Below are 12,834 nucleotides of genomic sequence, written 5' to 3'. Positions count from 1 at the left end.
ACTGTTATTCCACATGCATTATGTATGTTAGAATCAGGTTTAAACTTCTTTCATTCTCTTACTACGAGGGTAATCCCAAAAGTAAGGTCTCCTATTTTTTTATAAGTACACAATTCTGTTTGTGTAGCAGTTTGTCACACTGTTATGAAGAGTGCTTCACGCACTGAGGCGCTCTGTCTTGGCTTGGCAGCAGTTGACAATGGAGCTCCCGTTGGATGTTACCGCCAAGTGCGAATTCTGCGCAGTTATTCGATTTTTGAACGTAAAGGGCACTGCGCCGATTGGAATCCATCGCCAATTGACGGAAGTGTATGGTGAGTCGTGCATGGATGTCAAAAAATGGTGTAGAGAGTTTGCAGCTGGTCGGACCGAAATTCACGACGAACAAAGGATCGGGAGACTGTCAGTTTCTGAGGAGACAGTGTTGAAGGTTGAACAAAGCATGCGTGAAGATCTACTGGATGATCTCAGCACGTTGGTTCCTGAGGTTTCCCAAAGCACCGCTCACAGAATTTTAACGGAAACACGCCAGTTCATAACTTTCTGAACAGCGTGGCGGCGAGCTGGTATGACATGGCCATACAAAAACTGCCACAGCGGCTACAAAAATGCATCGACAGAAATGATGATTATGTCGAAAAATAGCTAAATGTTCAAGCTGTAAACTGATGTAAATCATTCTAGAAATAAACAGGTCTATGTACTTATAAAAAAATAGGAGACATTATTTTGGGATTACCCTTATATCTTTTGAAACCTGACTTTTCAGGGTGCGGCTTAACGAAGTTCAAACACGTGAAAGGTCCGCACCAGGGTTTTAAGTACACATCATTCGACCATTCTGACAAAGTTCTTTATCATTTAAACACTATATAAACTAAGAGAAACAGTTTCTGGGATAGACAACAAATGCATTAAAAACAAACAAAGGAAACAACAGTTTGGATACCAGCAACAGTTAAAAAAAGAAACAGAGCTCTTTATCAACCTATACCTCTTTATAGGCAAGCCCATAAAACTGGAAACCTGTAATGTCAAATTACGATCAAATGTTATAATAATTTAAACTACCGACAGTATATGTGTAAAGAAAGGGCACAACTTGGGAGAACCATAACGGGCGCGAATAAATCAAATACAATTTTCCATTACTTTTCACAAGAACGTTACAAACTTGCCCCACTGGGCTGACTCAACATTTAAACAACTGCGAAACTAAGGCGCAAGAGCCTAAATTCTGGAATTAAAAAAAATACAAATATGTTTTTCCTCTTATAAGATTTGACTGGTAACACCAAACACAATAAACAGAACCCAACAGGGCGATGACGTGACAAAACAATGAATAACTAAAAGCAGTCGGTCTGCATCTAGGCACCGCGCCCACAAAATACAGTGAATTGTGGCCAAACCAAGCACGAGGTGCCAAAAGCCAGTGCCGTTACAGCCCACGACATTATAAGAAAAGAGGGGGAGGACTGCCACATTAAATAAACTACTGAACCAAAAGGATGATCAATTTACAACAGGAGTAGCTTCCCACACCAATTAAAAAAGACTTGGCCAAGTTTAAAAAGATGTTAGACTGTTAAAATAAGTAGCACCAAACTGGCATTGAATAACTGGCCTCTTAGGCCCTTAGTGTGAGAAAAACAGCAGTTTCATGAAAGTGTTACTAGATTACTATTCTGTAAGTTATCAAGCGGCGACCTCCACTGACTGCTTAGACCTGTAGAATGAGGAAAGCGAGCGGCAACCTCCTAGGCGAAGATGGTGCAGGTCGGCATGGCGTGTAGAAGCACACCTGCAAAGACACTACGGTCCAAGAGTCCCACCAGGTGGCATTCCACACTGTCCCTGACGCTGGAACGGACTAAAGGACGCTCATCAGTCGTGCAGTTACACCCCTCTGCGAGTTTGCTACAGCTGAGAAAACGTGTTATAGTACACATGCACTGTGGGTATCACAAAACAAGTTTGTAGAATAGAAAAATAATCCCAGAAGTACTGCCGAGCATGGACTAAGAGCTCTAAATAGGCAGAAATTTGCAGGTCAACTCTTCCCCTCTCCGATTTACAAAGGCACCGTGAACGACACAGGTAGGACAGTGAGACTCTTACGTGGCCGGAATAGTCACGCACACCTCTAAGAGTTCGATGTACCCTTTCAGACAAGAAGTGTGTTTCCCGGAGCCAAAATTCAAACTAGAACAGGCAACAAGGGACTTTAATTCCGCAGCCACGAATCAGTTACCATGCACAGCTAGATTACAACATGACAAATTAATCAATTACGAAAGACTTCAATGAGCTCTACCATAACAAATGTGTTATACACACACAAACTTTCCGTTGCCCGAAGTCAGTTTACCTCGCCACAAATTTGAGCCGCGTGACCCCCTTCACACTGAAGCACCACCGGTCCCAACTCACTGCTCCCTAAGGCATCGCCTCACTTGCCCGATCGTGGCCCCACCACCACGCCCCCTAGACGAACAGCGCACTCAATACTGTGACCGCGAACTCATGCGGACGAGTCGGGTAGTTTGTAAAAGTAAAGTGAGCTTTACCAGACATATGAGTAGTGTATCACTCACAACCACGCAAAACTGCGCGAGGACAGTGGTTGTGAAAACATTCTGTCCGAGAGGGACAAAAGGCGACTGTCACGCCTTATAAATGGAAATCGATTTTAAATTCTGCAGCAGTTGTTGCTGCCAGTGAATACCAGTCCACCTGAAGCTGTTTCAAGGCCCATTAGGAAGTTAACTATGTGCAGTTGATATTTGGAGTCTAGTACCTCGCAAACCGACGGACCGCTGAAACTGTATGGTGTCTGATGTAGGCGTATTGTGTAGCCCAATGAACCCTGATTTTCCCTGTTTCCAAATGAATCATTGTACCAAGTCCTCTGCTTGCCCAATAAAGTATATAATTCTCTCTCTCTCTCTCTCTCTCTCTCTGTGTGTGTGTGTGTGTGTGTGTGTGTGTGTGTGTGTACCATGTAGTTCAGGCCCTATGTGGTCATGCGATATTTTAATGGTGTACCATGACTAGCACCCATTCAGCAGGGTACCCGCGCAAATAAATGAGGTTTGTTATTTCCACATTCTCGCTAACCGATAGTTTCCCTTCATCTTCGCTATAAATACATTGTGGGCACTTCTATCTTTCAAGATCACAATAACCATGTTTACAAAGCTCCGCGGGTGTGTTCCTTGTTTGAAAACACTTATGAACCCTGCCCCATGTCAACCTGCTCGATAAGAACCAAACTCAGTCACATACAAAACATTGGGTCATTTTGGACCAGTGTGTTTCACATCGAAATCAAAATAGTTTAATTTTGCTGCTGTACGGGATCTAATCATTAATGAATGGTTTCAGCTGGATACGGCATATCTAAACAAACTAATGCTAGTGTCTGTCATTTACAATGGTGGGGTCTAACTTTTGCCAGGTGTAATTATTATAATTGTTTAATTAATCGTAATGTAAAAAGCATTGTCTGTGAAAATTACTGCCCGTATATAAAATAGAGCCTGAAGCTACTAAACTGATCACGTTATGCTAATATAAATGAAAAGCTTATATCTTCTAAACTCGAAAATCTTCGATTTGTTGAAATTTAAATCTCGTTCCTATTTTCCAGTCTTTGTTAAAAAATTATAGTAAGTGGTGAACGGTTGCAATCAACGGTGGATCCCGTCAGGTTTCAACAAGGAATACGAATCATATGTGCTGTAGTGGCGTGGGGTGGAGTGTCACTACTGTGCAGGATTGGGCTGCAGCAGTAGATCGTGGCGAGGCTGCTGGCCATCGGCACATCATGGAAATAGTATCAGAGAGTTGGACACTTTTGGGAATCACACAACTGGACTTCCAGTGCTGCGACGCGGCGGCCGCGTCCCCCTCAGCGAATGGCATGGATAACCGGCAGTGCACTGCGGTGACCAGCTGTCGGCCAGGAGGCCGGCGGTGATGTTGACGTCCAGGAACAATGATACCGAGGAGACTACTCAGCGGGACGAGCCCTAGTTGGGCGCGGAGCTGCTGCTCGCTGTTGCCGCCAGAGGCCCAGAAAACTGTCCTAATTCTTACAGGGGCTGGAGACTGCCCCCCCCCCCCCCCCCACAGTAGAAGCGCGTGGTGGTGGAACTCCAGAACCAAAGCGGCTCATCACTAGAAAGGCGCCGAGTCGAGGGAGGAGGACTCAACTCCAGAATATAGTCCGACAGTGGCGGACGACCAAACTCGTGGTGGCTTCTGGCTGACCTATTTTGCTCCGGTCTCTGGCATAAAATCCTTTCGTCGTATTGCCGGGATGTGAATACTTCTGCCAGAAATGAGAGATGTTTATACTGGTTAGAGCATTATTTGTTCTGCCAATGTACCACTTCCAGCATTATTCACCCTGAAAAAGCCCCATCTTTGCGCTTCATTGTCAGTATTGAGGTGTTTGGCCTGGCTCACCTGACAATGCGTGAATAGTTCTTTTGATGCAACAGGCATTTCAACACTTGGCCCCTGCCAGCTGCTTATTCCTAATTCAGCTACTGTGACTGAGCTGCCATTTTTCACAGTGCCGCCGAAAAAATAGTGAGGGTGCGACAATATGAACGCTACTAACCAGTGTTGTCATTGGACCTAATACACTCTTAAAAAAAAATAACTAAAAAGAAAAACAAAGGGGACGCACCATGAAGGAACAATACGAATCGGTAGATGTGATGCAAATGTACAGACAAACAAATGATTACAATGTCGGAAACGCTGGGTGATTTATTCGAGAGAAAAGCATCACAAACTGAGCAAGCCAGTAACGCACTGGTCCACCGCTCTCACTTATGCAAGCAGTCGTTCAACTTGACATTCAATGACAGAGTTGTAGAATGTCCTTTTGAGGAATATCTTGCCAAATTACGTCCAAATGGCTCCTTAAATCGTCAGAATCCCTTGATGGCTGCAGGGCCCTGCCCATAGCACTCCAAAAGGTCTCAACGGGTAGAGATCCGCCGACCTCGCTGGCCGAGGTGAGGTTTGGCAAACACGAAGACAAGCAGTAAAAACTGTCGCCGTGTGCGAGTGGGCATTATTTTGTTGAAATGTAAGCCCATGGTAGCTTGGCATGAAAGTCATCAAAAGGAGGCGTAGAATATCGTAGAAATACCCTATACTGTAAGACCGTCACGGATAACAACAAAAGAGATGCTCCAATGAAATGAATGGCACCCCAGACATACACTCCTGGTTTTCAGGCCGTTGGTGCGCAGCAGTCAGTCTGGTGTCCCACCGCTGTCTGTGACGTCACTCACGGAGTTTGAGAAGGTCCAATTTCTTGGAAAGCACCTAGAAGTTTCAAACTTTTTTCCAGCGTACTACAGTAGAAAAAAAGGGCTAGTAGGACTCGCCCTCTAAGGGTTCAGTTCGTACTTAATTATGTATGTACACAATAATAATAATTTCGTGTGGCTCAGTGGCCTAGTCCAAGATTTCTATTCGGCGACTTGCACGTCCATAACCTAGCCCAATTATCCAACGTAGAGAAGGGCACCTACAGCTTAATATTTGTACCCGTTCCCGCGAAAAGGGGGTCTTAATGGAGGGACAAAACATGGCTAAAAATAGCTTTTATGTGACAGAATGGCAGGTTAACAATTGTTTCCATTACTTGTATTGTGAAATATTGCTTCTTGACATATTTTGTGAATCTGGGTCAACAGTAAGTACCCTACAGGTTTTCATAAGCGAGGTTGCGAGTATCGAAATGTATGACGTAAATGGCTGTATCTTTTAACTACACTGACATAGTAGCTTTAGTTTTTGGCATAGGCCAGGGACCGTATACCTTAGTACATGCCATAAATTTCAGCGTGATACTTCTACCCTTTCCTGAGGAAAAGTGGTCTTAACAGACGCACAGACAGACAGACGGACAACAAAGTAATTATATATGGGTTCCGTTTTTACCAATTGAGGTACAGAAAGCTAATGAATATACTAACGGGTGTCCTTTGTTCACGGGCAAATAGTGGGCTAGTGTTATGATTACTCTACACAGCAAGGGTAGCAGGCGTCCTTGAGGGCACTTGGGAACGGATGAGGGACACGTATGCTGCTAGCACGCTTATTTTGTGCAGGGACTTCCACAGTGAGCGCACTGCATCGGTTCCTTCCTGTACATCGGTAATGGCTTTACAAGCAAACGGCAGTGAAAAGAAATGGTTCAAATGGCTCTGAACAGCTGAAGTCATCAGTCCCCTAGAACTTAGAATTACTTAAACCTAACTAACCTGAGGACATCACACACATCCATGCCCGAGGCAGGATTCGAACCTGCGACCGTAGCGGTCGCGCAGTTCCAGACTGAAGCGCGTAGAACCGCTCGGCCATTGTGGTCGGCGCAGAGAAGAGAGTGACGCCAGTATTTCGGCACTCTTCTGTGTAGGGTCGCACCCATCTTGATTGCAATAAAAACCAAAACCGCTACCTCAACAACGGAAAGGCATAATTTCTCGAGAAGAGAGTGATAACAGAAAACACTTTAGGTATATCGCTTTAGTTCAAGTATATCTACGTCTACGACCATACAAGCCACACTGCAATGAATGGCGGAGGGTACATCGTATCAGTATTATCTGTTTTGTTTCCTTTTCCTTTCGGCATATTGGGCGCGTTGGAAAATGACTGTCTTAAAGTTTCTGTACGCGCCTCGGTCATGATCCTAATAGGAGGCGAACATTGATGGCAGCATAGTGGTCGCACAGTCATCTTAGAATACTAATTCTCTATATTTGTCCAACAGCGTTCAACAACAATTACATCGTCTTTCTTCCAAAGCAGTGTCATCTAAGTACTCCGAGCATTTTTGTTACCTTTCGTATGCGTCTTACTGACCCGTTACTCGTCTCTGAATTCGTACGACGTCTGCTGCCAAGCCTACTTGATAAGGAATCCAAACATCGGAACAGTATTTCAGAACGGGTCGCAGTAGCGTGTTGTATATGATTTCCTTTAAATATCACCGAATTTTCCCACAGCCAGTCTAAGTCATCCATTCGTGATTTGCTAATACTGATTTTATTTGATCCATTTCATATCGCTTCTCAGTTTTACAGCTAAATACTCATGTGGTGTGACATGTTCCAGATGTTCATCACTAATCACCCCGTCACTCTCGACAGATTAAACCTGCAGTTTAGTAGACTAACGGAAAATCTTTGCTAGAAATTAGTGAGAGTTCGCTAAAGAATAAAAAGGCCCACATTCCAGCATTAATATATTGTAGTCGAAGAGACAGAGGGTTATGGTAGTGACCAAGCAAAAGCGCAATCTTTCCACATAATGTGTTATTGAGAATTCGGAGAATTCACAGTTTTCGTAATAGAAAGTTTTCAGTATCTTGCTCGACATAAGTAAAAACTACAATTGCAGGCCCTTTCTTCCACGGCGTTCATACTACCATGGAATTAATGCGTTATTTATATTGTTACAGTATTGTTCGTGCCGTTCTCAAGAACATTATAACATATAAAAGTAGCATTGCGACATCCAGCGCGAGTGACGCCAGTAACATCAAAGTTCGTACCCCTTTATAATAATTTTTGTCTCATGCTATCGATGCGTATAACCTATCTATGCTCGAAGAAATCAAACACGACCGCCAATAACACAGGCAGCTTGAATCAACACACTGGCAACAGGTCACTGTGGATTTCCGAGGATATTTGGAAAATTAAGTGTTAAAGAGAGTCTCAGTTATTTCGTCTGTTTCCTCTCCAGTTGTCCAAGTGTTCAATTCAAGTTGCTGCCGTAGTGAGGCGATTACGGACGAGTGAGCTGTGGAAATATTTCCCACTTTTTGATAAATGAAGTCTGTTCGGTAGAGAGTTGTGGTAGAAATCATTTTCGACGAATCATACATATCGGTGAGCTTTGCGACAAAGTAGACATGACGATCCGTAGACTCCTTGATAACAGAGCCAGGTATTATTTTCTCGCAGTATGGACCTCCTGTCCGCAACTCGTGGTCTCCCGGTAGTGTTCTCACTTCCCGAGTACGAGGTCCGGGGTTCGATTCCTGGTGGGGTGAGGGATGTTTATTCGCCCCGAGATGACTGGGTGTGTTTTGTCGTCTCCATCACCACCATTCATCCCCATTACAGTTGGAGGAAGGCAACGGCAAACCACCTCTATTAGGACCTTGCCTAGTACGGCGGTGCGGGTCTTCCGCATAGTTCCCCTACGCTCTGTCAAGAAGCATGGGACTTCGTTTCATTTTCATGGGTCTACAGCTTCTATGAATCTTTTAAAGGATTTCATCTTTCTATCAGCTATTACAATTTTTTTTTTTTTTTTTTTTTGCGATTGCAGTCTCGGTATTATGCGATTTTCAAGCATATGTTGTAATGACAATGTTTTAGGTGATGCGTAATTATCTTCCGTCTCTTGATTCTATTTTTAAAACAGGGGTTTTAATACCGCAGAAGACAGCATACTGGGCAATATGAGCATTTAAAAAGTTATTGTGAAACCTTATTTAAGGGTCTGTTATTGCGAAAACTTATTTAAGGGTCTGAGAATGTACTTTTATTTATTTTCTCACTGTCAGATTTTCTATTCGAAGTGCAACACTCCATACCAGAGATCCCACCGCTCGTAGCAGTTGAGTTGTGCACCCACTGCCACTTTGGAAACGCGAGATGGTAACCAGTTAAAAGTCCGACTCGAACGGTTGCCGCAGAGCTGACGTCACATGATCCCATTGCACAGGCTGTTAACAAAGATACGTTCAATGGAGTAAGTCACAGATATGTGAGTGCCTCGAAGACTTCTTAAGTAATAGAACCCAGTGTGATGTCCTTGACAGGGAGTGTTCATCAGAGACACGGGTATCGTTAGGAGTGCCTCAGAGAAGTGTGATACAACAGCTGTTGTTCTCTACATACGTAAGTGATTTGGCGGACAGGATGGGCAGCAATCTGCGGTTGTGTGCTGTTGGTCCTGTGGTGTGCGGTAACGTGTCGACGTTTGTTGACTGTAGGAAGATACAAGACGACTTACACAAAATTTCCAGTTGTTGTGATGAATGACAGCTAGCCGTAATGTGGAAAGTTGTAAGTTAATGCTGATGGGTAGGAAGAACAAAACTTTAGTGCTCGGATACAGTATTACTAGTGTGTGCTCGACACAGTCAAGTCGTTTAAATGTCTGGGCCTAACGTTGAAAAGTGATACGAAATGGAACGAACATGGGGGTACTGTGGTAGAGAAACTTCCTGGCAGATTAAAACTGTGTGCCCGACCGAGACTCGAACAGGTCCCGAGTTCGAGTCTCGGTCCGGCGCACAGTTTTAATCTGCCAGGAAGTTCCATATCAGCACACACTCCGCTGCAGAGTGAAAAATCTCATTCAGTGTTAGGCAAGGCAAGTGGACGACTTTGGTTTAATGGGAGAGTTTTAGGAAGGTGTGGTTCACGCGTAAAGGAGAACGCTTTGGAGACACTGGTGCGACCTATTATTGAGTAATGCTCGAGTGTTTAGGATCCGTACCAGATCGGGTTGAGGGAGGACATCGAGACAGATCGGAGGCAAGCTACTAGATTTTGCTACCGGTAAGTTCAAACACGTAAGTGTTACGGAGATGCTTCGGGAACTCAAATGGGAATTCCTGGTGGAAAGGCGACGTTCTTTCCGAGGAACGCTATCGAGAAAATTTAGAGATTCGGCATTTGAAGCTGACAGCCAAACGATTTTACTGTCGCCAACATACATTGCGCGTAAGGACCGCGAAGATAAGACACGACAAATTGGGCTCATATGGAGGCATACAGACAGTCGTTCTGCCCTCGCTCTATTTGGGAGTGGGACAGGGGTGGGAAAAACTAGTGACAGTGTACGGTACCCTCCGCCACGCACCATACGGTGGACTGTGGAGCGTCTGTGTAGATGTAGATGTAGATACAGGTTGGGAATTCGTGAAATTTAAGACTGTCATAAATCAACAAAAATACCAGTTACCGAAACGTAGCGTTAACTACAGTAACTTTTATGACTATATACAAATACAGCTGTGTGGCCGGCCGAAGTGGCCGTGCGGTTCTAGGCGCTGCAGTCTCGAACCGCGAGACCGCTACGGTCGCAGGTTCGAATCCTGCCTCGGGCATGGGTGTGTGTGATGTCCTTAGGTTAGTTAGGTTTAACTAGTTCTAAGTTCTAGGGGACTAATGACCTCAGAAGTTGAGTCCCATAGTGCTCAGAGCCATTTGAACCATTTTGAACAGCTGTGTAGTGCTAGTGCATAATTTCTCTTTGAACGTAGGACATTTAGAGGCATGGTCCGCTGCGCAGGTTGGCGTGGTTTCGTGGGGCCGCGGCTGCGCAGGCCCGGCCCACCCGGGTGTGTACGCCCGTGTAGACACCAATCTGCAGTGGATGCGCGAGACTATGGCCGACGTTTCGCGCAACGCCACTTCTGGCTCAGCAGGCGTCGCCGCCGCCTTCTTCTGCTGGCTGCCGGCCGCAGTTCCCCATCTAGCCTGCTTGTACGAATGTCTTGTATCCGTCCTGCTGCTCTACTGATTACTCTGTGTAGATTATTAAACATAAAAATGACCACCTCTTTTCAGACATTTATTCATTGTGACATTCAGCCAGGGAAGAAAATGGTGTTCTCATTCTGTACTTCATGCAACCCGCTTTACTAGAAAGATGGAGAGCAACATTTGTTGGGAAATCGGATGTTTAAATCGTTTCTCAAGCTATTTCTGCGCCGTTGATTAATATTGGGATTTTGAATGTACAGACGAATTGTTAATTCCATTTAATGCCCAGTGTTTCGATGACCGACCCAAAAGGGCGTAGCGGACCCCGGGAGTCGGACTCGGTTATAAATAATAGTGCGACACCAACAATACTTCAGTCTGGTTGCAATCCAACACTGTTCGTAGCACTTGAAGGAGACAGTTGGGTCGGTCGTCGAAGTATTTTGCGTAAAATGGAGTAAACAATTCGGCTGAACATACGGAAGCACAACATTAAGACGTTACATATGTTTGCTGTGACCAACACGAAAGGCATCGCGAAAGGCTTCAGTCATCATACGTCAACTCCATGGCACATAGTCCACATCCGTCAGTTCCATCGAATATTTGTTGGACGATATCGACAGGTATTTGAGGAACTACCCTATCATCAGGAAGTGGTAGATGGATGAAATAATTTTTTTATGCTAAGAGAGTATCGCATTGTGAAGGGACAGATCAAGAGAAGATGGATAGTTTTTATGACGCACTCAGTGATGTAGTTGTTAGAGTAAAGGACAAGGACAGTGTTCTGCTCATGGGTGATTTTAATGCCAGGATTGGAAATCGAACAGAAGGGTATGAAAAGGTTATGGGTAAATTTGGAGAGGATATGGAGGCCAACAGGAACGGGAAATAACTCTTGGATTTCTGTGCCAGTATGGGCTTAGTAATCAAAAACTCCTTTTTCAAACATAAGAACATTCACCGGTATACTTTGTAAGGAGGGGGAACCAGATCTGTCATTGACTATATAATAACAGATTAGGAATTCAGGAAGGCTGTGAGGGACACACGTGTATTCAGGGGATTCTTTGATGACACTGATCACTGTTTAATCTGCAGTGAAATTGGTATTGTGAGGCCGAAAGTGCAGGAGGTCGGGTCCATATGAAGGAGGATAAGAGTGGAGAAACTTCAGGATGAGGAAATCAGGCACAAGTACATAACAGTGATCTCAGAAAGGTACCAGTTAGTTGAATGTAGTCAATTACAGTCATTGGAAAAGGAATGGACAAGGTACAGGGACACAGTACTAGAAGTGGCTAAACAATGTCTTGGAACAGTAGTGTGTAAAGGTACGAGGAAGCAAACAGCTTGGTGGAATGACACAGTCAAGGCAGCCTGTAAAAGGAAAAAGAAGGTGTATCAAAAATGGCTACATACTAGAACTCAGGTAGACAAAGAAAGTTATGTTGAAGAAGGAAACAAAGCCAAACAGATAATTGCAGCATCCAAGAAGAAATCTTAGGAAGACTTTGGAAACAGGTTGGAGACTTTGGGTCAAGCTGCTGGAAAACCGTTCTGGAGTGTAATTAGCAGTCTTCGAAAGGAAGGTAAGAAGGAAATGACAAGTATTTTGGACAGGTGAGGAAAACTGCTGGTGAATCCTGTTGATGCCTTGGGCAGATGGAGGGAATATTTTGAAGAGTTGCTCAATGTAGGTGAAAACACGATCAGTAATGTTTCAGATTTCGATGTACAATGAGATAGGAATGGTGATGGAAATAGTATCACATTTGAGGAAGTGGAGAAAATGGTCAATAGATTGCAGTGCAACAAATCAGCTGGGGTGGATGAAATTAAGTCGGAACTCATCAAATACAGTGGAATGTCAGGTCTTAAATGGCTACACAGGATAACTGAAATGGCGTGGGAGTCGGGACAGGTTCCATCAGACCGGACGAAAGCAGTAATCACACCAATCTTTAAACATGGAAACAAAAAAGATTGCAACAACTACAGAGGTATCTCTTTAATCAGCGTTGTGGGTAAAATCTTCTCAGGTATTGTTGAAAGGAAAGTGCGAGTATTAGTTGAGGACAAATTGGATGAAAATCAGTGTTGCTCTTAGAGGTTGTCAGGACCAAATCTTTAGCTTGCGGCAAATAATGGAGAAATGCTACGAGTGGAACAGGGAATTGTATCTATGCTTTATAGATCTAGAAAAGGCATATGACCGGGGTCCTAGGAGGAAGTTATTGTCTGTTCTACGAGATTATAGAATAGGAGGCAAACTTTTGCAAGCAAT

General features: G+C 44.2%; 1 protein-coding gene across 1 annotated transcript in view; it reads left to right on the top strand.

Moving 5' to 3' along the window:
* Nucleotides 1-10,581, top strand: part of LOC126234861 (serine protease 27-like) — a 63,875-nt gene extending 53,294 nt beyond the window's left edge. The window contains exon 5 of the mRNA XM_049943602.1: nt 10,351-10,581. Coding sequence (XP_049799559.1) covers nt 10,351-10,581 — 231 coding nt within the window. The remainder of the gene's footprint in view (nt 1-10,350) is intronic.
* Nucleotides 10,582-12,834: the final 2,253 nt, after the last annotated feature.

The sequence above is a fragment of the Schistocerca nitens genome, chromosome 2 (assembly GCF_023898315.1).
Source record: "Schistocerca nitens isolate TAMUIC-IGC-003100 chromosome 2, iqSchNite1.1, whole genome shotgun sequence".
Lineage (NCBI taxonomy): Eukaryota > Metazoa > Arthropoda > Insecta > Orthoptera > Acrididae > Schistocerca > Schistocerca nitens.
Note: the sequence above shows the minus strand (reverse complement) of the source record. Positions and strands in the feature narration are given on the sequence as shown.